Source organism: Larus michahellis, chromosome 23 (assembly GCF_964199755.1).
Source record: "Larus michahellis chromosome 23, bLarMic1.1, whole genome shotgun sequence".
NCBI lineage: Eukaryota > Metazoa > Chordata > Aves > Charadriiformes > Laridae > Larus > Larus michahellis.
The window spans coordinates 4666506-4689879 of NC_133918.1; the positions used below are offsets into that span (position 1 = coordinate 4666506).

The 23374-nt window shown below is 70.4% G+C and overlaps 3 protein-coding genes across 10 annotated transcripts; 1 reads left to right on the forward strand and 2 right to left on the reverse strand.

Moving 5' to 3' along the window:
• Positions 1–292: 292 nt before the first annotated feature.
• On the reverse strand, positions 293–12310 carry ANO8 (anoctamin 8). Of its 8 annotated transcripts, none has more exons than XM_074566029.1 (18): positions 11955–12310; positions 9037–9147; positions 8736–8868; positions 8521–8659; positions 7854–7950; positions 7380–7496; positions 7149–7276; positions 6738–6920; positions 6345–6497; positions 6132–6258; positions 5959–6014; positions 5020–5094; positions 4573–4716; positions 3034–3711; positions 2742–2933; positions 2525–2656; positions 2066–2176; positions 293–1938 (listed from the first exon to the last, which is right to left on the reverse strand). In XM_074566029.1, the coding sequence occupies exons 1-18, from the start codon at positions 12052–12054 to the stop codon at positions 1261–1263; spliced, it is 3354 nt and encodes a 1117-aa protein (XP_074422130.1). In that variant the 5' UTR covers positions 12055–12310; the 3' UTR covers positions 293–1260. The 8 variants fall into 8 exon arrangements, with proteins under 8 accessions (XP_074422130.1, XP_074422131.1, XP_074422126.1 ...); XM_074566030.1 differs by having other exon boundaries at positions 6738–6899; positions 11955–12307; XM_074566025.1 differs by lacking the exon at positions 11955–12310 and adding an exon at positions 9549–9951 and having other exon boundaries at positions 4573–4611.
• Positions 12311–15112: 2802 nt separating this feature from the next.
• On the forward strand, positions 15113–18996 carry GTPBP3 (GTP binding protein 3, mitochondrial). Its single transcript, XM_074566032.1, has 9 exons — positions 15113–15199; positions 16000–16235; positions 16970–17056; positions 17161–17363; positions 17481–17553; positions 17649–17792; positions 17951–18116; positions 18244–18525; positions 18647–18996. Exons 1-9 carry the CDS (start codon positions 15162–15164, stop codon positions 18876–18878), a joined length of 1461 nt encoding a protein of 486 aa, XP_074422133.1. The 5' UTR covers positions 15113–15161; the 3' UTR covers positions 18879–18996.
• A 1018-nt stretch (positions 18997–20014) lies between these two features.
• On the reverse strand, positions 20015–23060 carry PLVAP (plasmalemma vesicle associated protein). The gene is made up of 6 exons (XM_074566033.1): positions 22554–23060; positions 22068–22158; positions 21242–21831; positions 20617–20740; positions 20431–20509; positions 20015–20316 (listed from the first exon to the last, which is right to left on the reverse strand). The coding sequence occupies exons 1-6, from the start codon at positions 22929–22931 to the stop codon at positions 20310–20312; spliced, it is 1269 nt and encodes a 422-aa protein (XP_074422134.1). The 5' UTR covers positions 22932–23060; the 3' UTR covers positions 20015–20309.
• Positions 23061–23374: the final 314 nt, after the last annotated feature.

Consider the following 23374-nt stretch of genomic DNA (forward strand, 5'->3'; position numbering starts at 1 on the left):
CGCGTTAAAGAATTTCAAGCCTATTTCTTTTGACAGGGGTGCCACCGCCCCGGCCCGGCCCCTAAAGCGAAGCAGCACCCAGCAGAGCCGCTGAAAAGCCCCCCCACCCCTTTCCCCGCGCAGCCCCGGCGAGGACGGCGGCGGCTGTTAAAGCACTAAGACTAGACCCGGCGACGGCAAAACCTTCGCCCCGGCAGAAGCGAAGCTGCTCCCACCCCCCCCCCACCCCAACCCTGCCCTTACGGAGAGCTCGCCTTTCCCCCCCCCGCCCCCAACCCCCACCCCCCAAAAACCCCGGTCCTTCTCCTGGGCTCCAGCGTGTGCCTTATTGCGAAATAATTCCACGAAATAAGAAAGCGGAGAGGGGAAGGGACCGTCCCGGCTCGCGTTGCAGTCGCTGGGGACGTTGCCCGCAGCTGGCCGGGCTCTGCCCACCGCGGCACCGGTGCCAGCTCTCGCCGCCTCGAGCCCTCGGAGGAAGAAGGGGAGAGAGTCGCTCGCGGTGGGTTTTGTTTCGGTTTTAGTGCAAGAAACGCTGCCCATGCATTGGGAATCCAGGTGGCCGGCGCTCACCGCTCACCCCCCTCCCTCCCGGCCGTCCGGGCTTCGGGCAGGAAAACGTCCCGGTGCTGGGAAGGAATCCCAGCGGAGGCTGCCTGGAGCGGGACGGAGCAGGGCCCCCGGTGCCGGCAGGACCCCGGCGATGGCTGTACGGCAGGGGCTGTAGGCACGGGTGAATCGGGCTCCTCTCGCCGCCATTCCCGCAGTTGCGTTGTCCCTCCGCCATTGGAGATGTGGTGCCAAGCGCGGTGGCTGTTCCGGGTGGATCTGGCAGCACCGAGCTCCCCTCTGGCTGGGCCGCAGCATCTCCCTGTGCCGGCTTCTCAGGGCGGCGGGCGCAGGACGCTGGGCTCGTGGCACGGAGCGTGAGCGTGCGGAGGGACGGAGGATGGAAACCCATCGGGATGCTCCATCCGAGGCCATGGCCGACGGCGCTTCGTTCCGGTGTCCTTGGTGCAGGATCCCTGCCGGCGCTGGGGTCGGGATGGCGGCGGGTGCCAGCGGAGGGGCTGGAGGGACGCGAGGGGACGTGGCAGAGGGGGGAGGGTGCAGAGCGAGGGGCCAGTGCTGGCCCCCGGCGGGCTCAGCCCAGCCCTGCGCTCCCCGCGGCGGGGGACGGCGAGGGGAGGCGAGAGGGTGACGATGTCCCCGGCTGCCCGGCGAGGGGAGGGGGCAGCCCCGCTCCCCCCCAAGCTCCGGTTAGAGTTTATAGCCCCCGCTCTCCTCCTCCGCCCGGCTCTCCGGCTCCTCTCGGCCACCCTCCTCCGGCGCTCCGTTGAGATGGGACTTGCTGGGGACCGGCCGCTCGCCCGTGTCCGCCGAGGGGCCGGGCCGGGGTTGGGGGGAGGCGGTGGCCGCGGCGCCGTTGCCCCCGGCCCCTTCGGACTTGCCGAAGTTGAAGAGCTTGCCGGGATTGAATGGCTTGGTGGGTGACTGGACCTTCTCGGTCCCCGCGTCCCGCTTAGTCTCGGGGGATTTGAGGAACTTGAAGCTGAGGAAGCCGGGGAGCTTGTTCTCGCTGCCGGTGGGGGACTGGGGGGACCTGGCGGTGGCCGTGCTGCCGGCCCCGGCCCCCCCGGAGAGGAACTTGCCCTGCAACGGGATGATCTGCTTCAGCTTCATCACGTTGTTGGTGGCCAGCAGGGAGCTGGGGCGCTTGGGCTTGTCGGAGCCGTGCGAGGAACCCCCGGAGCCCTTCCCTTTGCTCTGGCTCTTCTCGTGGGCCGGGTCCTGCCCGGCGGCCTCGGGCTTGGCCTCGTCGCGGCTGGACTCGCGTTCCTTGCGGGCCTGGTACTCGGCGTGCCGCTGCCTCTCCTCCTCCTCCCGCTTGCGCCGCTGCTGCTGCTGGAAGTGGTGCTGCGCCTGCCGCTCGTGCTTCTGTCGACGGGGAGCCCGTCAGCCCCGGGGACACCTCGGGGACACCCCACGGGCAGCGGGGAGGGGAGGGGGGTGGTCCCGGCTCCACGCTGGGTCCCGAGGAGGGTCCCAGCCCGGCATCGCCTACCTTGAAGGCCTCGCGGCGCTGGTACTCCAGCTTGGCCATCTCCTCGGCCACCCAGGCGGGGATGTCGGGAATGGCCACTTGGATGATGTACTTCAGGAAGAGGGCGAAGTGCTGCGGGAGGCACGGGGGTCCGGGCTGAGCATCCCCGTCCCTGCCCCGCGGGCACCGCCGCCCCCTCCCGAAATGCACCCTGCGAGGGACGGGGGACCCCAGAGACCCTACAATAACGCCCTGGGGGGGTTCTGGCATGCCCCCCCCCCCCCCCCCCCCGCCATTGCATTGCCTGGCAGCACCCGCTGCCCGCAGGGAGCCGCCTGGGGTTGCGGCGGAGGGTTTGGAGGCTCCGTCGGTGGAGGGGAAGGGGGAGGGGAGCCCTTGGCTGTGTGAGGCGAGACGCCGCCTCGTCACCCCCCCGGGAGACCCTACAATAACAGCTGGCAGCGGGCACGAGCCCCGTACCTCCAGCACCACCACGGAGATGATGGCTCCCTCGGGGCTGAGCCAGGGGAAGAGACGCTGGAGCTGCCCGCACTGGGCGATCAGGTAGCAGTTGACCACGATGGCCAGGACGCCCATGGCCTCCATCACCTTCTGCAAGAGCGACGGAGCCGGGGATGAGCCCCCGGCCAGCCGGGACCCCCGCCAGCCCCCCCTTCCCCCGCCCCCCCCAGCCCACCTGCCACTGGCCGATGCTCTCGACCCGCTGGCCGAAGGGACGCTGCAGCCCCGTGCACAGCTTGAAGGCGTCGCTGCGGATCTCGATGACGTTGTTGACCAGGGCGCACATGGCGGCCAGGGGGAAGGCGGAGGAGAAGAGCACCACGTAGCCGAACTGGATGAACATCTCCTGATAGTCCTGGAAGGTGTCCTGGGGAGGAAGAAGAGGAGGAAGAGCACGTTGCCATGGGGCCGGGGAAGGGGGGCACCACCGCACGCCACCGTCCCCGTGCCCACCGTGGGTCGCTCACCTCGTACTTCTTCATGCAGCTCTCCACCTCCGCCTGCGTCAGCTGCGTGGAGTAGTCCTCCTCCGGCGGGTCGATCCACGACGCCCGGTTGCGTTTCCGCCCTTCCTCCTCACCCTCCTCCTCCTCCCGGCTCTCAGCCGCCCGCCTCCTCCGGCCGCCTGCCCGCGGGACCACCACCGCCGGCTCCGCCGCCTTGACCGGGCTGCCGGGGGGACCTTCGGCCTCCTCCTCATCCTCGCACAGCTCGAAGACGGAGGCGGGGTCCATGCCCTTCTCCACCATGGTGGGGCTGCCCTCCTCCAGGAAGCTCTCGTCCTCGGGGCCGCCGGGCTCCCCGCCGCGCCGCTCCGCCTTCTCGATGAAGCTCACCTTCTTCAGCTTCAGCCCGCAATCCAGGGCGCTCTCCTCCTCCGAGTCCGACTCCCGCCGCTCTTCCTCCTCCTCCTCTTCCTCCGGCACCCCGCACCCGCCGTTCAGACACTTCTTCTCCCCTCGCAGCCCCTCGGGGGGGGCCGGGGGGCGGCGGTGGGAGGCGAGCAGGCGGAGGACGGCGTGGGCGAGCTGGCGGAGGCTGCGGAGGTTGAGGTCCCCCCGGCGCAGCCGCCGGTACAGGTGGGGCTGCGACACCTCCCTGACGTTCTGCAGGAACTGGCGGGTGATGAGCAGCGTGGCCAGCATCTGTGGGGGGGGACACGCTGTCACCCGGGGTCTGGGGACACACAGCACCTCGGGTGATGAGCAGCGTGGCCAGCATCTGTGGGGGGGGACACGCTGTCACCCGGGGTCTGGGGACACACAGCACCTTGGGCGATGAGCAGCGGGGCCAGTATCTGTGTGGGGGGACATGGGGGCCACACTGTCACCCGGGGAGGGGGGACACAGCACCTCGGGTGATGAGCAGCGTGGCCAACATCCATGTGGGGACACGCGGGGGGCACGCTGTCACCCAGGGTTTGGGGACACAGCACCTCAGGTGGCAAGCAGCGTGGCCAGCATCCGTGTGGGGCCACACAGGGGGCTCACTGTCACCCAGGTTTGGGGACACGGCACCTCGGGTGGTGAGCAGCGTGGCCAGTATCTGTGCAGAGGGCCACGCTGTCACCCGGGGAGGGGGGACACGGCACCTCGGGTGAGGAGCAGCGTGGCCAGCATCCGTGTGGGGACACACGGCGTGGCCACGCTGCAGCCCAGGGTTTGGGGACACAGCACCTGGGGCGGGCTCTGTGTGTCCCTGCATCCCCACCTCGCCTGCCCCCCGGGGGGTCCCCGCTCCTCCCCGTAGGCGAGCAGGACACCCAAGCCCGGTGTCCCCCCACTCTGTGACACCCACACACCCCCCCCCCGCGTTGGTGACGACAGATGGGATGGGACCTCAGCGGCGCTGGGGTCCTGTGTGCCACCGCCAGCCGGGGCTGGGGACACCCGTGTCCCTCCCGGGGGCGGCGGGCGTCCTGGGGTGGGATGTGAAGGGTTGGGGTGTTGGGGGGATGCCCGACCCCCCCCGCCCCCCGCCTCCCCTTACCCCCTCCCCGCTCCTACTTTGGATACTCCCAGTCTCCAGCAAAAGCCCAGGAGGCCCTTAAAGAAGATGAGGGAGAGGTGGAGGTGGAGGAGGATGAAGGGAAGGAGAGCCTCTTTGAGCTGACGCACGAGGCTTTGGGAGAGAGAGAAGATGAGCAGGAGCTGCGGAAGGGACAGAAGAACAGACAGACAGACAGACAGAGAGAGGCCGTGAGCGGCGGCGGGAGCTGGGGACCCGGCGCAGCCTCCGGCCGGCAGCCAGGGACCGCGGCGGGGGCGTGCGGGGACACCGGCCCCCCGGTTTTTTGGGGGGGGTGTGGTGTGTGTAGGGTGTTGGGGGAGATGGGACGGGACACGATGGCAGGGGTGGGTCGAGGACATCCGTCTGTCCGTCTGGGCGATGCTGGGGAGAGGGCGGGGGGGGGGCTCAGGCCGGCCCCGCCGCCCCCGGGCACGGCCCCTTACCTCCTTCAGCCGCTCCATGTCTTTGAGGTAGAAACCGATGTAGAAAAGACTCAGGTATGAATTTACAAACTGAAACTGGGGGGGAAAACGGCGGGGAGGGGGGGGGGGGGGATGTGTGTGAATGTGGGGCAGCCGCTGGGATCCACCCCGGACCCCTCCGTGTCCCCCCCGACACCTCTGTGTCCCCCAGCTCCTCTGTGTCCCCCCAGCTCCTACATGTCCCCCTGACCACTCCGTGTCTCCTCTGACCCCTCCGTGTCCCCCCAGCTCCTCTGTGTCCCCCCCAGCCCCTCCATGTGTCCCCAACTCCTACATGTTCTCCTGACCCCTACGCATCCCCCCCCGACCCCTCCGTGTCCCCCCGGCCCCTCCGTGTGTCCCCAAGCCCCTCCATGTGTCCCCCGCTCCTACACGTTCCCCTGACCCCTCCGTGTCCCCCCAGCTCCTCTGTGTCCCCCCCAGCCCCTCCATGTGTCCCCAACTCCTACATGTTCTCCCGACCCCTACACATCCCCCCCAACCCCTCTGTGTCCCCCCAGCTCCTCTGTGTCCCCCAGCCCCTCCGTGTGTCCCCCGTTCCTACACGTTCCCCTGACCCCTCCGTGTTCCCCAGCTTCTCTGTGTCCCCCCCAGCCCCTCCATGTGTCCCCAACTCCTACATGTCCCCCTGACCCCTCTGTGTCTCCTCTGACCCCCCCGTGTCCCCCAGCTCCTCCATGTCTCCCCGACCCCTCCATTTCCCTCTGACCCCTCCGTGTCCCCCCCCCGGCCACTCCATGTCCCCCAGCCCCTCCGTGTGTCCCCCCAGCCCCTCCGTGTCCCCCCTGACCTCTCCATGTCTCCCCCAGCCCCTCCGTGTCGTCCCCCCCCGACACCTCAGTGTCTCCCCAGCCCCTCCGCGTGTCCCCCCCCCCGTCCCCTCCGTGTGTCCCCCCTCACCAGGACGATTTTGATGATGAGGTGTTTCTCGTAGGCACTCTGCAGGCGGTAGTTCTCTGCAAAGCAGCCGGGGAGGGGGGGGGGGTTCAGGGGGGGCGCTCGGGGGTGGGGTGGGGTGGTCCCAGCTCCCAACCCTGCCGGGTGCACCCCCAGTGCCCCCCCCCCCCGCGCACCCATATCGTTCAGCCAGTAGGCGATCTTCTTGTAAACCTCGTCGCAGGCGGTGACGATGACGGCCAGGACGATTTTGGGGAGGAAACGGATGATGCGGGGCAGCTCCTGGATGCTCAGCACGAACTCCTGCGGGGAGGGGGACGGGGAGGGGGGTCAGCGTCACGGGGTGGGGGGCCGGCAGCCCGGCGGGCGCGGGCGGGATGAGCACCCACCTGGAGCTGGAAGCAGCCCAGCATGAGGAGGAAGACGAAGGAGAGGCAGGCGAGGCAGACGGGGAGGCTGACCAGGCACTGGAAGAGCAGGCGCTTCCACGGCGGGTAATAAAACTCCTCCGCGCTGGTCACGGGGCTGATTCTCTTAATGCCCTAATGGGGACGGGGCGGGGGGCGCCACACGGCAGCGTGTCACCCTCCCCACGGCGGGGAGCCCCACGGAATCCCTCCGTGACCCCAGCGCAGACCCCCCCGTCGGGTGCTGTGAAGGTGCCGGTTCTCTGCGCTGAGCCTGGGTGGCTCGTTGGGGTCGGTGGCGGCGGGGATGGGGGGAACACCCAGCCCCGGGGACCCCCTCCACAGGCATGGGAACGCCTCCCCCCCGGGGCTCACCCGGAACTGGGGCCGGGGCTCCTCGATGGATTCGGCCGGGGTGTCCAACGTCCCCCACTTGTAGGCGAACTCGGCCCCACGGCGCTTCCACTCCTCGAGGAAGAGGGTGGACCAGATGACGTTGAAGATGGCGAAGACCACGCAGCAGATGTCCTGGCTGGTCTGCGGGACGGATGGCACCAACTGCACCGGGGTCGGTCCCCTCCTGTCCCCGACACACCCCCCAACCCCCCACCATAGCCCTGGGGAAGCCGCACGGTGCTGCCCCGGCCCCGCCACCGTGGGATCGGGACCCTCCCAGCTCCGCAGCATTAAAGCATCATAGGGAAAGCCCGGAGCAAGGAGGGATGGAAAAAAACCCCCCACGGCCCCCAAACGCGGGGATTTACCCCATTTCCCGCCCCCTCTCACCTGGTCGCTCTCGGTGAAGGTGTAGAGGATGGAGCCGAAGACGGCGGGGTACACCATGGCCGAGGTGTAGAAGCCCAGCCAGGCGAAATACATGGCGATTTTCACCCCGAAGTAGTCGCAGATCTCATCTGCGGGGGCCCAAGCGGGTGTAAGGGGGGCGGAGGGGGAGGGGCCAGGACCCCCAAACCTCCCCCCCATGCCACCACCCCCCTCTCCTCCCCGGCACCTTACCCAGCGGCTGGGCCTCGCAGACCGCCTGCACCCAGGACTTCATCAGCCGCTTGAGGATCCTCTGCTCGTGCAGGGGGAAGACCTGCTGGATGACGCCGCGGGCCGCCAGCTCCGGGACTGCGCCGTGGGGACACGGGGTGAGGGACGGGACCGCGGGGACACTGCCAAACGTGTCCCCAGATGACCCTGGCGCGGGGGGTTTTGGGACAGGGACAGTGCGGGGGACGGGTTTGGGGGGGACGGTGGCACATCGGGGCTCAGTGCCCAACCCTGGCACTGCACGGCCACCACGTGGCGTGGCCACCGCGCACCCACCGGCCCCGGGGACAGGGACGCGGGGTGACAAGGGACCCTTGCTGGGCTTGTGTCCTGCAGGGACCCCCACGGCACGGCTTGGGGACAGGCTGGGCAGAGGGAGCGGGGCAGTGGGGTGGCAGTGCCGTGCCGTGCCGTGCCGTGCCGTGCCGTACTCACTGATGGGCTGCCCCTCGAGGAAGTGGATGTTGTGCAGCGACTCGCCCTGCTTGGCGCGCAGGTTCTCCAGCCAGTACCTGATGATGTTTTGCCGTTCCTGCGGCACCGCAGCGGGGTTGAGCCCCCGGCGATGGTCCCACCGCCCGGCCCCTCTCCTGCCACACCTGCGTCCCCAGCCCCTGCCCCTCTCCCGTCCCCTCCCCCCCGCACCCGCGTTGTCCCCAGCTTGGGGGACGGCTGGATCGGTGCCCAGCTGGGCTGGGGACCCCTGGTCCCCTTATTCGCTTAGGGAGGGGGAGAGGACCTGCCTTCTCTGCCCCATGGCCCTGCATCCCTGCCCCACATCCCCGCACCCCTGTATCCCCACATCCCCACAGCCCTGCATCCCCGCATCCCCTCCCTGCGTCCTCACATCCCTGTATCCCCGCATCCCTGCCCCACATCCCCACATCCCTGCCCCACATCCCCGCCCAGCATCCCCACACTCCTGTATCCCTGCATCCCTGCCCTGCGTCCTCACATCCCTGTATCCCCACATCCCTGCCCAGCATCCCCACATCCCTGTATTCCTGCAACCCAGCATCCCCATTACCCTGCATCCCCACATCCCTGCATCCCCACATCCCTGCATCCCTGCCCAGCATCCCCACATCCCTCATCATCCCACCTGAGAGGTGAAGAAGTAAAGCTCGTTCTCGATGTTCTCGTAGATGTAGTCCTCCTCGCAGGAGAAGCTCCGCATCCCGCCACCGAACTCGGCTTTCACTGGCTTCCGCAGCCCGATCTCATCGGCCCCACGCAGCAAACTGCAGGGAGAGGGGACGCAGCTGGGGCCACGGCGGGGGCCGCGGCAGGGGCTGGGGGGGGCGGCCGGGACCCTACCTCTCGTAGGTGGCGGTGACGAAGAAGGCGTAGACGCGGGTGTGCTTGTGGTGCCGGACCTGGACGATGAGCTCGGGGATGCCGAGGCGGATGTGGTTCAGGAGCCAGAGCAGCGTGTGGTCATCGGTGGTGTCTGGACGACACCGGTCAGCACCGCGGCGGGGACCGGGGGCGTCCGCGTCTCCCAGCACAGCCCACCCCGGTCCCCATCCCTCCCCACGCCCCCCCATCCCCGCCGCAGCCCCCCACCGCCATCCCGGTGCTCCACACCCGGCCCCGGCCACCGCGGGCGTCTCCCTACCCGGGAAGGTCATGAGCACGTCGCAGTTTTCCGTGGGCACCGTCTTCATCCAGGCTTTGTGGGACATGATGTAGCGCCCGGCCTGGAGCAGCCGCTTCCCAAAGAGCTTATCTGCCGCAGGGAGGGATGGAAGGAGGGAGGGGGTGAGCAGCCGCGGGACCCCACGGAGCATCCCCCCCCACCCGCAGCCCTGCGCCCATCCTCCCACCCACGCCACGAGACCCCGAAGCACCGACGACTCAGCTGCCGGCGCGTGGGGTGGGTGCGGGGAACCCCGGCGTGTCGCCGGCGGTGGCTGTCCCCAGCAGTGGCCATGGCAGTGGGTCACGGCCCCGCTCCTGGTGACGCTGGCCGCGGCTCGGGTTTCTCCTTCGGCAGCTCAGGGTGCCCAAAAAGGCCCTGACAGCTGCCGGGGAGGAGCCGGTGGCATGTCCTGGCACCCCTGGGGTGCCGGCTGCCGCAGGGTGCCCCTGGGTGCCCCCCAGGCACCCCCCACCACCACCACCGCTCACCTCTGCCCGCAGCCCCTCGGCGGGGCCGGGATCCAGCAGGGCCGCGGCTCCGGGAGATGGGAAACCGCAGGAAAAATGGGGAGAGCGAAAAAGCAGCCGGTCTCCATGGAAACCCGGGGAGGCCCCGTGCCGCCGCCGCTGCGAGGCGGGATGGGGACGGTCCCCAGGGTCCCCTTGTCACCCCCTGACGGGGCCCAGCGCAGGGACATGGTCCCTGTCCTGCTGCGGGGTGCCCACGCCATGGGGACACGCCGTCCCCATGCCCAGCGTCCCCATCGCACCTCCCGGGGAGGACGGGGACAAGGCGCATCCCAAAACGCTGCCCGGAGCCGGCAGGGAGAGCAGGATGGGGGTCCCCGATGGTGCTGGGAGGGGGGGGCTCCCCCTGTGGGACCCCGTTTCTCCCTGCCCCACACTGGCAGCGTGTCCAGCCACCTCCCTGCCTCAGTTTCCCCTCCTAAGCCAGGGTGGCAGAGCCAGGACGGGGCGGGAGGACGGACGCCCAGGGGACGTCACGGCCGCTCCAGCTGCCCCAGGGCTGGGAAGGTCCCGGGGCCCCGGAAACGCCGCTCACACCAGGACCTGCCGTCCCCGAAAAACAGGAAACGCCAAACCTGCTCCGGCAGCTCATCCCAGGGGATGCACGCCGGCTCCCGGCACCCCCGGAACACCCTGGGCTGGGGGGGAGCAGAGCAGCCCCCCCAACCCGCCAACCAGGCTGAGAACTGACAAACTCATCGCCTGAGCTGCCGTCGGGAAGGGGCCGCGGCGCCGGGCTCTGAAAGGCCGCCCTGTCCTGGCACCGTGGGCGAAAGCCGGGGCTGGCACCGGGCTGCCAGCCAGCCGCCCCCAGAGCGGGGCCGATCCTGTCCCCCCCCCCGCCGGGGGGCCACATCCCGCACCTCAGCCTCGGGACTGGCGGTGCTGGTGGCGGGGGCTCGGCCGCGCTCGCCGGGCAGCTCGCCGATGCCGGCAGGGTGAGCTCACCCACCCTGAATTATTTAGGCCCCACCGGGAACGGTGTAACCCAGCCGGGCAGCGGGGTGGGGGCACCGGGGGGGGCCCAGCCGGGCAGCAGGGGAGGCAGCAGGGGGATGGCGGGTGGGTGCCCGCCCCGAGGCTCTGGGTGCAGGAGGGTTTTTCCTGCCCAAGGTCAAGGGAAAAGACGCGGGGGAGGCACAGCGGGGTCTCCAGTGCCGCTCCTGCCCCCCCCGTTTTGGCTGGGCATGGGGAGGGGGGGGGACCGGAGCCTGCCTTCGCCCCACTCCAGCCACAGGGTCCTCATCCCGCTGCCAGCGACAGCGGCCCCCGGCCCCCTCCCAGCAGCCGAACCGGCACGCGGGGTCCGCCGGCGGTGAGCGGGGATGGAGCCCCCCCCTGGCATCCCATCCCGAGCCCTGTGTCCCCCCCCCTTATCCCCGCGGCTGCCCGCTCCCCCCGGCGTGCCGAGGCTGTGCCGCTCACCTTGGCTCCCCGGGATAAGGTCACGGGAGCTGCAGCGTGCCGGGGACGGGCACGGCACTGCCCCACCGCCGAGCGGAGCCCGTGGCCGCCGGGCAAGGAGGCATGTGGGGGAGCGGCGATGCCACCCACCGTCCCCGGGGAGGGGGACGCAAAATGGGTCACCCTCCCGCAGGCAGGAGTCGCGCTCGGCTGCACGGCGGGCAGCAGGCCCTGCCTGCGCTGCCTCGGCCGGGGGACCCCAACCCGGCCATGGCCACGACCGTGGGGACGTCACCCGCCCCCAGGGCCATGCGGGGGGGGACCCCAACCCCAGCCGGGGGACCCCAACCCAAAGCCCCCGTCCTGCACCCGCTGCCCAGCTCCGCCCCAGCGGGGCCCTGGGGAGCACGGAGGTGGTCTGGGGGGAGTGGGGTGCGGGGGGGGGGCATGGGCCTGTCCTGGGGGGGGGCAAGCAGACCTTCCCGGGGGGCTGCATGGCCTGGAGGTGACAGTGGGAGGTGTGCGGTGCTGGGGAGGTCACGGCCACGTCCTCGGGGACACCGACCTGTGGGTGGACCCCATCCCGGCGGGGGGGCACGGACCAGTCCCGGGGAGGGGACGGACGCACAGCCACGATCCCCGGAGGACCATATCCCCCCCCCCCCCCCCCGGGGCGCGGGGACGGGACCCCCCGGTGGGGGGGCACAGAGCTGTCGTTGGGGGGGTGCAGGGAGCCCTCCGGTGGGGTGCTCAGAGCCCCAGCGGGGCCACGGCCCCCCCCCACCTCGCCGCCTCCCCGGGGAGCCGCATCCCGGCCGAGCCCCGCCGACATCCGCAGCGAGCCGCAGGGAGCTGCCCCCCCCCCGCCCCCGCAACCCCCCCGCAGCCGCCGCCCGCAGCCCCGACCCGACCCCGGCGGCGGGGGCCTTTCTCCCCCCCGCTTTCCCACCGGTGCCACCTTACCCAGGACGCCGGTGGGGGCCGCCGGTTCCGTTCGTTCCTCGCCAGCCGCGGCCCGCCGGGGCCGGTCGCCGTCCTGCGTTGCCACCGGCGGCTCGGGCATGGTGCGGGGCTCGGCGGCGGCTGGGCGGCGGGGGCCGGTGCATGGGGGCCGCCGCCGCGGCTCCGGGCTCGGGGCCGGTGCCGCCGGTGCCTCCCGAGCCGCCGGTGCCGCCGCCGCCGCCGCCGCCGCCGGGCTGGAGGAGGGACAAAGGCGGCGGAGCGGAGCGCGGCGCTCCCGGCCCCTTTAATTGTCTGCTCGGTCGCCGGCCCCCCCCCACGCCCCGCCAGCGCCGGTCGCACCGGCCACGCGTGTCCGGCCGCGCCCCGTGGGGTGGTCCTGCGGGCGGCGGCCCCCCCCAGGCAGGGAAGGGGGGGGGGGGGTTACGGAGCATCCCGGTCACAGCATCCCCCCCCAACACCCCGCCAGCCCCACCCTGGGCTGCCCCACATCCCAGCATCACCCCCCCTCCTTCCGAATCTGCCTCAGGTCCCCAGCATCCTTGCCCCCCCCCGAAGCTTCCCCACATCCCCAGCATCCCCCCCTGGACTGCCCCACATCCCAGCATCTCTCTCCGCACCCCCTCCCGGGGCTGCCCCACGTCCCCCGCATCCCCCCCCCGCCCCCTCCCGCCCCCCCGTGCCCCCCCGGCCCGGCCCGGTGCCCAGCGCCGCGGGTCAGGCCGTTCCCTGGAGCTCCGGGGGGGGGGGCAGGCCGGTAACCCGAGCGGAGCTGCACGCTGCTTCCCTGACCTTTTGGGAGCGGCCCCCCCATCCCCTCCCAACCTGGCCCCATTCACTGGGGGGGACCCCCCCACACCCCCTCCCCACACCCCCTCCCCACACCCTCCCCACACCCCCCCCCGGGGTTCTAGGGCCAGGCACAGCCCCCCCTCCATGCGCCCCCCAGCAGTGTGGGCATTGGGGTGGGGGGGTGACACCCCTGTGCCAGGTCCCCCCTCGCCGCCCCCCCCCCAGCTCCGTGCACGCCCGCGGCTATTTTGGGGCAGGGGCTGGGTGCCAGCACGGATGAAGGGTGCCACAAGGAGCCGTCCCCCCCCGCTGGCATCTGCCTGTCGCCAGCTGGATGGGGGGGGACACACAGGCTGGCGCATCGCCCAGGCCAGGCCTGGCCACCGGCCATGTCTTGGCTGGACACAGGGTGCTCCCCCCCATCCAGGGGGTCCAGCAGAGCCTGAAACCCCCCCTTGACCCCCCGGGATGCCCGTTGGGGAGTGTCTAGCTGCCGGGGGGAGAGGAAGGCTGAGCTGCTCAGAACCGGGGGGCAAGGGGAGGGGGCACAAGGAAAAGCTTCTGCACCCCAGGGTGGGGAGTGGGTGTGGGGGGTCTGCGGGGGGGTGCAGGGCTGTGTGTGTGCACCCGAGGACCCCGAAGCCCCCCCAGAGACACCCGCCGCCCCGTCCCCAGAGCTGATGGTCTCTGCTGTGGCTCCTCCTCTGGGTTCCCGTCCCTCGTCCCTGGCCCATGGAGGGGGGCTGGGGGGGTTTGGGGGTGTCCGCAGGGATTTAGCAGAGGAGGAGGTGTTGATGGGTCTCCAGCATCCCAGGGATTCCAGCATCCCTGCCTGCATCCCTGCCTGCATCCTGGGGATTCCAGCATCCCTGCCTGCATCCCTGCCTGCATCCTGGGGATTCCAGTGTCCCTGCCTGCATCCTGGGGATTCCAGCATCCCTGCCTGCATCCCTGCCTGCATCCCTGACAGCATCCCAGGGATTCTAGCATCCCTGCCTGCAACTTGGGAGTTCCAGCATCCCTGCCTGTATCCCTGCCTGTATCCCTGCCTGCATCCCAGGGATTCCAGCGTCTCTGCCAGCACCCCGGGGATTCCAGCATCCCTGCCTGCATCCCTGCCTGCATCCCGGCCATGCTGCTGCTCGCTCCTCCCTGCTCCAGCGCCTTTGTCTGCATGGCCGTCCCCGCTGTTCCCCCCCGGCCCCCACCACTGCAGCGGCCCGCAGCCCTCCCCGGGCCCCAGCCCACCCAAACCCACTGCAAACCGGGCCGAGATTTTGGGGACCATGAGAGGAGACACCCCCCCCCAGAGCAGGGGGGACCCCATAGGAGACCCCCAGGGCAGGGGGACCCCATTGTTCCGGCTGCCCACACCCCAGTCCCAGCGCACCAACTGGTTCTCCCCCCCCAGCCCAGGACATGGTCCATGAGCAGGAGGGGATGGGATGGGGACAGGGATGGGGTCCCCCCACCCCGCGCAGGGACGGGGTGCGGGATGGGGAGGGGGACAGGGAATGGGGTGGGCAGTGGGATGGGGAATGGGATAGAGGGTGGGATGGGGAGTGGGTACCACACCGTGATGCTACTTGGGGAAAATTTCTCTGGTTCATGGAGCGGGGGCTGCGGGGGGGGACTCCCCCCTCGGCACACGGTTTGGGGGAACCCCTCACCCCCCAGGTCAGTCTCGGCCCCCATGGCGGGACTGAGACCCCCGGGACGCGGTGGGGGCTCCCCGGGGAAGGGCAGCTCCGGCTTGGCTGCTTGCGGAGCAGCCTCGGGGTGCGGGGGTGCCCAGCGCAGGGACCCCCCCCCAACCAGGGTGAGCAGGGGTACCCGAAAAGCCCAAGCGCTCCTGGACAGCCTGTGTCGCAGTGGGGACAAGGGAACCCCCCCAGCGGGGTGCCATGGGGGTGCTGCCCCCCCAGCTCGGGACACGGGGACCCCCCAGCTCAGGGTCCTGCGGCGCTGGGGGTTATATTTAGGGTGCAGCCGGGGGTGTCGGATGTCCGGTCCCACACCCGCAGGGCTGCACCGCAATATCTGGGGGTCCCCCCCAGCCGCTGCACCCCCGCACCCCGCTGGGGCAGCACCCCAAGGGGGGGAAGCGGGTGTGCAGAGCCTCGGGGGGACCGGGGCGGGGGGGCTGCAGCCCAGCAGCACTGATCCCCCCGGCGGGGACGGGCCGGGACCCCCGGGGGGGACACGGGCAGGGACGCCCGGGCACGGCCGTGCCCCACGCCGGGCGGAAGCAATGGACTCCAGCGCAGCCTCAGACGTCGCGGCGTCGTGCCTGGGCGACTGACCAATCAGAAGTGCGATTGCAGGCATAAAGGCCCGCCCTTCGCCGGCGCTCCGGCCAATCGGCGCCCGCGGGTGGGCGGGGCCAGGCGCCTGCGCTGAGGCCGCGGCGGGGGGCTGATGGCGCTGCGCAGGGCGCTGAGCGCGGCGGGACGCAGGTGGGGGCACCTTGGGGAGGGGGTTCCCGGGGTGGGGGGCACCTTTTTGGAGGGGGCGGCTTGAGGAGGGGGTGCACGGGAGGGGATGCGCCTGGGGCTGGAGGTACCGCGGTGTAGGGGGGGTGCGTGGGGAGGGGGCGCATGGAGAGGGGGTGCACCTGGGGAAGGGGGTTCGTGGGGAGGGGGTGCACCTAGAGAAGGGGGTGCATGGGGAGGGGGTGCACCTGGGGAAGGGGAAGCACCTGGGGAGGGGATGCACCTAGAGGAGGGGGTGCATGGGGAGGGGGTGCACCTGGGGAGGGGGGTGCATGGGAAGGGGGAGCACCTGGAGGTGGGGGTGCGCAGGGAGGGAGTGCACCATCATGGGGGGTGGCGGGGGTGCACAGGGAAAGGGGGGTGCGCCCTGGTGCCTGGGCGGGGGGGGGGGGTTGTATGGGGTGGGGGATGCACCCTAAAGCGGAGGGGTGCGCGTGGGGAGGGGGCTGCGCACAGAGGGGGCTGCACCTTCAGGACTGGGGGGGCTTCAGGGGGGAGATGGGTGCACCCCCAAGCTGGGGTGGGGGGCTGCAGAAGGAGGGGGTGCACCCGAGCATCTTGGCGGGGGTGGGGGGGGGGGGGGCATAGGAAGGGGTCTGCACGGAGTGGGAGCCCCCTCGGGTCTGCGGGGTGCACGGGGAGGGGTCCTGCGGGCTGAATGGGGGGGGTACATCCCTGCACCCTCTCTGCCCCACCTGGGGGGTGTGGATAGGGCACCCCCCACACCTCTGCACCCCCTCTCCGGGCTGCCTGCCCCTTCGCAGGTGGGCGCGGGGCCTGTGCTCGGCGGCGTGGGGGGACACCATCTTTGCCCTCTCCTCGGGCCACGGGCGGTGCGGGGTGGCCGTCATCCGCACCAGCGGGCCGGGCAGCCGCGGGGCCCTGCAGAGCCTCACCGGCCCCCCCGAGCTGCCCCCGCCCCGCGTCCTGACCCTGCGGCGCATCCGCGACCCCGACACCGCCGAGACCCTCGACCGTGGCCTCGTCGTCTGGTTCGCAGGTGGGCTGGGCATCGGGTCGCGGTGCCCTATGGGGGGGTCTTGATGCCTGGTGAGGGGTCTCGGTGCCCTGTGGGGGGGTCTTGATGCCTGGTGAGGGGTCTCGGTGCCCTATGGGGTCGTCTCGGTGCCCTATGGGGGGGTCTCGGTGCCTCGTGAGAGGTCTTGGTGCCCTGTGGGGGGGGGTCTCAATCCCTTGTGAGGGGTTTTGGTGCCCTGTGGGGGGGGGGTCTCAATGCCTGGTGAGGGGTCTCGGTGCCCTATGGGGGGGTCTCAGTGCCTCATGAGGGGTCTCGGTGCCCTATGGTGGGGGAGTCTCAATCCCTTGTTGAGGGGTCTCGGTGCCCTGTGGGGGGGGTGGGTCTCAATGCCTGGTGAGAGGTTTTGGTGCCCTGTGGGGGGGTCTCGGTGCCCTATGGAGGGGGTGTCAGTGCCTGGTGAGGGGTCTTTGTGCCCTACATGGGGGTCTCGGTGCCTGACACAGCCCCTCTCAGCTTCCCCGGCACCAGCCGAACGCGGATGCCAGTGGGGACGGTCCCAGCTCAACACTGGCCCCTCGCACCCATCCTGTAGAGCTGCAGCACCGCCGGGGGCGGGGGGGGGTGGTGTCTCTCCCGAGCCCCCCAAAATCCCCTGTGGGGTGAAGGATGCATGCTGCTGCGGGCGGGGAAGGGATGGGGTGTGCTGGGGGGGGGGGGCTGGCGGCGGTGGGCTCAGCCGTCCCCCGTCTCGGCAGGTCCCCAGAGCTTCACCGGGGAGGACTGCGCCGAGCTGCACGTGCACGGCGGGCCGGCGGTGGTGAGCGGGGTGCTGCGGGCGCTGGGTGAGGCTCCCCCCGACCCTTCCCCACCCTCCCCTCGGGTCCTGCCCCCCGGGGTTACTGCCGGAGCTCCTCGGGGAGGGGGGCTGATCCGGGGGGGCTGGCAGGACGCTTGCCCGGGCTACGTCCCGCCGAGCCCGGGGAGTTCACGCGCCGAGCCTTCCGCCGCGGGAAGCTGGACCTGACGGCGGCCGAGGGGCTGGGGGACCTGATCCGGGCGGAGACGGAGGCCCAGCGGCGGCAGGCGCTGCGGCAGATGGAGGGCGAGCTGGGCCGGCTCTACCAGCGCTGGAGCCAGACCCTCACCCAGGTAAGGATGGCGGGGGGGCGGGCTGGGATCCGGCCACCTGGGCTCCTCCGCTGGGTCGTGGTGGCTTGGGGCCACGGGGCTGGGCTAGCCCCGCCGACCCCTCCGCTGGCCCCCCAGGCTCTCGCCCACCTTGAAGCCTACATCGACTTCAGCGAGGATGACAACGTGGAGGAAGAGGTCTTGTCCCAAGGTGAGGGCTGGCGGGGGGGGGCGGCGAGTGGGGGGGCTGGGACACCCCGTCCATGCTGTCGTGTTCCCCCCCCTCTGCCGTGTCTCTCCCCGCAGTGGATGCCACCGTGCGGGCGCTGGAGCAGGAGATCGGTGCCCACCTGCAAGACGGGCGCCGTGGGGAGCTGCTCCGCGGGGGGGTCCACGCCGTCATCGCCGGCCCCCCCAATGTGGGCAAGAGCAGCCTGCTCAACCTGCTGTGTGAGTGGGGTGCGGAGGGGGGAGTGGGGCGGGGGCTCGCAGCCTGGACGAGTGTCCCCCCTCCCCGGGGGCTGGGAGCCACTGTCCCCGATGCTACGTAGCAGGGGGGGTCCCCAGCATCATCCCCTGTGCCGTGTGTGTGTGTGTCCCCACCCCAGGCCGGCGTCCGGCAGCCATCGTGTCACCGGTGGCGGGGACGACGCGGGACGTGGTGGAGGTGGCCCTGAACGTGGGTGGTTACCCCCTGGTGCTGAGCGACACGGCCGGGCTCCGCGATGCCACCGACCCCGTCGAGCAGGAGGGGGTCAGCCGCGCGCGGGACCGGTGAGGCTGGGGTGGGGTGGGGGGGCGGTGGGGGCCGTGCTGGGGGTCCCCCCACCATCGCAGGGGCTCGGAGGTGGGGGGATGCGTCCCTTTGCCTTACCCTGTCCCCCCCTGTCCCCGCCGGTAGGCTGCAGCAAGCGGACCTGGTGCTGGCCGTGCTGGACGCCGCGGCGGTGCCCCCCGAGCCGGCCGGGCTGGGGGCTGCCCTGGGCTCCCTGCTGCCCCCCGCTACCGCCACCCCCTGCATCCTGGTGCTCAACAAGGCCGACCTCCTGCGGGGGGGCGGGGGGGCCCTGCGTGACGCCTGCGCCCACGGAGACCCCCTGCCCCCCGCCACCCTCCTCTCCTGCAAGACGGGCGAGGGGCTGGACCACCTCCTGGAGCTGCTGGCGCGGCAGCTGGCGCGGCTGTGAGTGCGGGGGACACCGTGGGGGGGGGGACGGGGACGGGACGACGACACCAGCCGCCCCATCCCTGCTCTCAGGGGGGGTTGCTCCAGGCTGGTTTTTCCTCCCCCTTCCCCATACAAGGTGCGGAGACCCACTGGCCGGCTCGCCCAGCGTGACGCAGAGCCGGCACAGCCTCCACCTTGGCGACTGCGCGGCGGCGCTGGCACGCTACGGCCGGGAGCGCCGGCGCGACCTGGGGCTGGCGGCCGAGCGGCTGCGACTGGCGCGGCGGCACCTTGGCCGCATCACCGGCCACGTGGGCGCCGAGGACGTCCTCGACATCATCTTCAGGGACTTCTGCGTTGGCAAGTGAAGGTTGCCGCCACCCCCCCACCCCCCACCCCGGGCTGTGCAGTGCCACCAGCGCTGAGGACTGGGGGCGAGGGGGGCTTGTGGCTCCATGCTGGCATTAAACTGTGGTGCCTTTGGTGGCTCTGGTGTCCTTCCCCCTCCCTGATCCCCGGGCCGGGCTGCCGTGTTTTCCTGGCCGGGGGGAGCGTGTCCCGAGCCCCAGACATGGGAAAAAAAAAAACCACTGGGAGAGGCCCCGTTTCCTGGCCAGGAGAACAAACAAGGAGCTGGAGCGGCTGGAAGGGAAAAGCCACCCCGGGCTTCCCCCCTGGGGCGTCCCCCTCCACCCTGTGGCACGGGGGATGTGGGGCTCGGCATCCCGGCGGGTCCATCCTTGCACCCCCAGCCCTGGGGACACAGCGTGGGGGTCTTGGGGACACCCCCAGCCTGGGGAGCCATAGCATCCCCCCGGCTCTTGCACCCCCCTGTCAGCTTATGGGCTCTGCACCCCCACCGATGGGTGCGCCCTAGGGACCCCCCCTGCTCTCCCACCCCCCCAGCTGGGGCTCCCAGGCTCTGGAAGCGCCTGGTGCTCCGGGGTTAGTTATAGCGGAGCTCCATGAAATCCTCTTCCAGCCGGGCTGTGCGGGGGCCATTGGGACAGAGGGGGAGCCCCCTCCATCACCCCCGGGGTGGGCAGGGACGGGGGGACCCCGCAATGTCCCCATCTTCGGGCAGTGGCGGGAGCGTGGGGTTGCCCGTATCCGGGGAGGGATGCGGGTTGGGGGGACCCGAATGGGACCTGGGGGCGGAGATGGGGACGTGGTGGGGACGCTTACGTGCCGCCGCCGAGGGACTGGCGTGCGGGCAGCCCGGCAGGCAGGAAAGGCTCTTTCAACAGGAAGGAGTGGGAAGGGTGGCCATTTATCAGCGAGTGGCAGCCGGCGATTAATCATGGCGCTCGGCGCATCCTGCGCCTGCTGCTGCGCCCCGGGCCCCCGCCCCGGCCTGCGAGAGGCCTCGGTGGCCAAGGGCTTCCCACCCCGAAAGGCGCTCGTGAAGCCGGGACGGGATGTTCCCACTCCCCATCCCGGCCGTGGCCTGTGTGTTCCCTCCGCCCCCAGCATCGGCGTCTAGACACACGTGTGGCGAGCTGCGTCGGTGCTCAGAGCCGGCTGTATTTACAGCTGCCGACCGCCCCATCTCCAAGGGTACATGTGGAGGGGAGGCAAGCATGCAGGAGGGATCGAGCGCAGGGGGCTCGGGGAAGGGGACAGGAGAGGGTGGCTCTGGCTCCCGCCATGCTGGTAGCCACCCCCCCCCCGGGGCAGGGGGAGGACGGCGGTGGTGCCGGCCGCTCGCTCCCCATCGGGGTTTGCCATCCATGCCGCGAGAAGCGCCTCCTGGGCTTGTCCTCCTGCCCCTCGCCGCCGTTCCGTGCGCTCCTCGGCCGTTAGCCGCTGCAGAGAGGGCAGGATCAGGCCCCCAGCACCAGTACTGCTCGCCCCCAGCCCCCTCTACCCTCCCCATCCCACCCCCAAGCCTGGTGGGTTCCCGCACCGTCCCCCCCTCACCTGGGGTTCTTCAGGGTGGACGTGTACTGCTCCATGATCTTCTGCACCGACCGCTGGATCTCCTCCGTGTTGATTTTCCCTGGTGGGATGGAGCAGCGGGGGCTGAGCCGTGCTGCGGGGGACGGTGGCCCCCGGTGTGACAGGGGGGGACACGGTCCCACGGTGATATCCCCCCCCAGGACTCACCCATGTTCCCGAAGATGCCCTGGTACCTCAGAGCATCCGCGTAGGAGCCGGTGCTGGTGAAGGGTCCCAGCCGCCCGCCGCCCCCCGGCACCCGCGAGCCCGTGACGTCGAAGAAGGCGTTCATCTGCGGAGGAGAGGGGACAGGGATGGGGACGGTCAGCGCCGGCACCGCTGGGCCGAGGGGGTCCCAGGGGGCTGCAGGGGGCTTGGTCCTGCCCGGGGGGGCGGAAGGAGGCGTGTTTGCAAAAGAAAAGATGCTCGTGCGAAAGAAAGATGCTCGTGCGAAAGAAAACGCATTTGAGCAGCCTGGTCTGGTGGGAGGTGTCCCTGCCCAGGGCAGGGAGGTTGGAACTGGATGATCTTTAAGGTCCCTTCCAACCCAAACCATTCCGTGATTCTATAAAAAAAAAAAAAAAAAAAAACAAAACAAAAACGTACGTGGAAAAGAAAACGCATACGCAGAAGAAAAAAAGGTACGTGGAAGAGAAAACGCACGCGCAAAGGTGCGTTGGCAGAAGCCCGACAGAAAGATGCTCGCGCAAAAGAAAGCTGTCCACGGCTTTGTGGACCCATGGCCACGGGGCGGGGGGGGGGGTTCTCGGGGACGTCCCCGCGGCTCCCTCACCTTGGAGCCCATGCAGATGTTGAACTGCTCCTTGAAGTACCCGGCCTGTGCGGCCGCTTTGCCCTTCTCCTCCAGCTCCTTGCCCAGCTGCTCCTTCTCCGCCAGCAGCTTCTTCTTCTCCTCCTGCCCGCCCTTGACCTGTTTCTCGGCGTCCTGCAGCCGCCTCTCCAGCTCGTGCTTCTCCCGGGAGCAGTTGAGGTGACACTGGTGCAGGGTCATGTCGCAGACGCTTTTCCCCACGTACTTGGTCTCCCGTTCCTGCTGCCAGAGGAAAAGCTCCTCCGTCCGCTGCGTCAAGCGGTTGAGCTGGTCGAGGACGGTGCTGCAGCTGTAGGGGCCGACCATCTCCTTGATGCGCTGGAAGGAGTAGCTCATGTCGGACCGCAGGGTCCTGCACTCGTCTTTCAGCAGCTGCAGGTTGGTTTTGGTGGTGTCGCAGAGGGTCCTGGTGGTGAGCAGGTCCCGCTGGCAGTTCTCGTGCTCCTGGGTGACTTTGCTCAGGGTGGCACCCGCTTTGCGGCAGTTTTCCTCCAGTTCCTTCTTGGCCAGGGCTGTCTGGTCCAGCTGGCTCCGCAGCAGCGCCTTGTCGGCTGCCAGAGTTGGGGGGGGACACACGCACAGGGTTGGGGTGCACGGTGTCGCCCCCCCCCCCAACTCCCACCCCACGTCTCGGGGTGACAGCCCCTGCCTGGCCCGGGGAGGGGGCAAGCCCCCTGCACAGGCTGTAGCAGGTCCCAGAGGGGTGCTGGGGGTCCCCGGGGTGGGGGGGGGGGTGGGGGTGGGGGCAGCTGGGGCTGGGGGGGGGGAGGCGAGGGGTGTCCCTTACCGCTGCAGCTGGCGTTGATGAGGCTGATGGTCATGTGGCACTCGTCCAGCTTCGTCGTCTGGTAGAAGATGATCTTCATCATCTCCTGCAGCTGAGGTGGGGGGAAGAAGAGGAAGGCGGGGGGGTCAGAATGTCCTGCAAGGACACCCCCCCCCCCCCCCCCCCCCCCAGCATCGTCTCGCACCCCCTGGGTGGTGGTGAAGAGCGCCGGGGGCTGGCGAGGATGAGGATGAGGTGGGGGGGGGGCTGAGAGATTGGAAGCCCTTCAGCCAGCGGCTGCCTCCGGGATGCCAGAATTGAGACCCCCCCACACTCTGCCCAAGGCTGGGGGGCGGGAGGGGCACATGGGCATCGCCAGCAGGCTCAGCCCCTCCGCCCCCGCCATCCTCATCCATCCCCGCTGAAGCTTGCGGGGCCGAAGCGAGATCCCGGCTCCTTGCGGCACCCGTGGGTGGGTGGGTGACTGCGGGGCAGGGGGGGGCTCACCTTGGGGAGGGCGTTGGGAGCCTGGGTGCTGTTGCACTTATCCAGGTCCCGCTGCACCTTCTGGGCGAGGACCTGCAGCCCCTGCTTCTCCTTGAGGGTGGCGTTGAGGGTGCGGGTGAGGTTGAGGTTCCTCCCGCTGAGGGTGATGATCTTGTTGTAGCGGTCCTGCATCTGCGCCTCCAGCAGCCGGAGGTGCGTGTCGGTGCCCGCCTGCGCGTTGCCGTACACCATGAAGAGCACCAGCCCCAGGATGATGAGGAACTGGATGAGGGAGGTGAAGAGGAAGATGTACTTCACGTAAAAACCGCAGTCCCGCTTGGGCATGGCCTCCTTGGCCTCCAGACCAAACTTGGCCATGGCGAAGCTGCTCTTCTCCATCCCGCCGACGCTCTGAGCGTTTTCCCCCCCTCCCCGCCCCACGGCAGCCCCTTTCAACGGGGCCGCGCCGGGGCGGAGCTGGCTCCCACCGCCGTGTTTATATTGCTCTATTTAATATTTCCTTCTGCTGGGCTCCTTCCTGCCTCTCCGGATGCCTCGGACCCGCCGGGTTATCACGACGCAGCTTCTGTTTGGTGCGATGACTATTGTTCCTAGTTGCTAACGGACGGGGGCAAAGCCTGGGACCCTGCTCCCCCCCCCCCACACCCTCTGGCGGGATTCGGCGTTCCCCCGGGACAGGTTTTTCACCCCAAAATAGCCCCCCGGCACGGCGGGCAGCGGGGATGCCCATGGAGTGCGTCCTGGGGGCTTGTCAGGGTGGGCTGCGGCCACCGGCGCTCGCTGGGGGGGGGCGGTGATGGAGGATCCATGCACCGGCCACC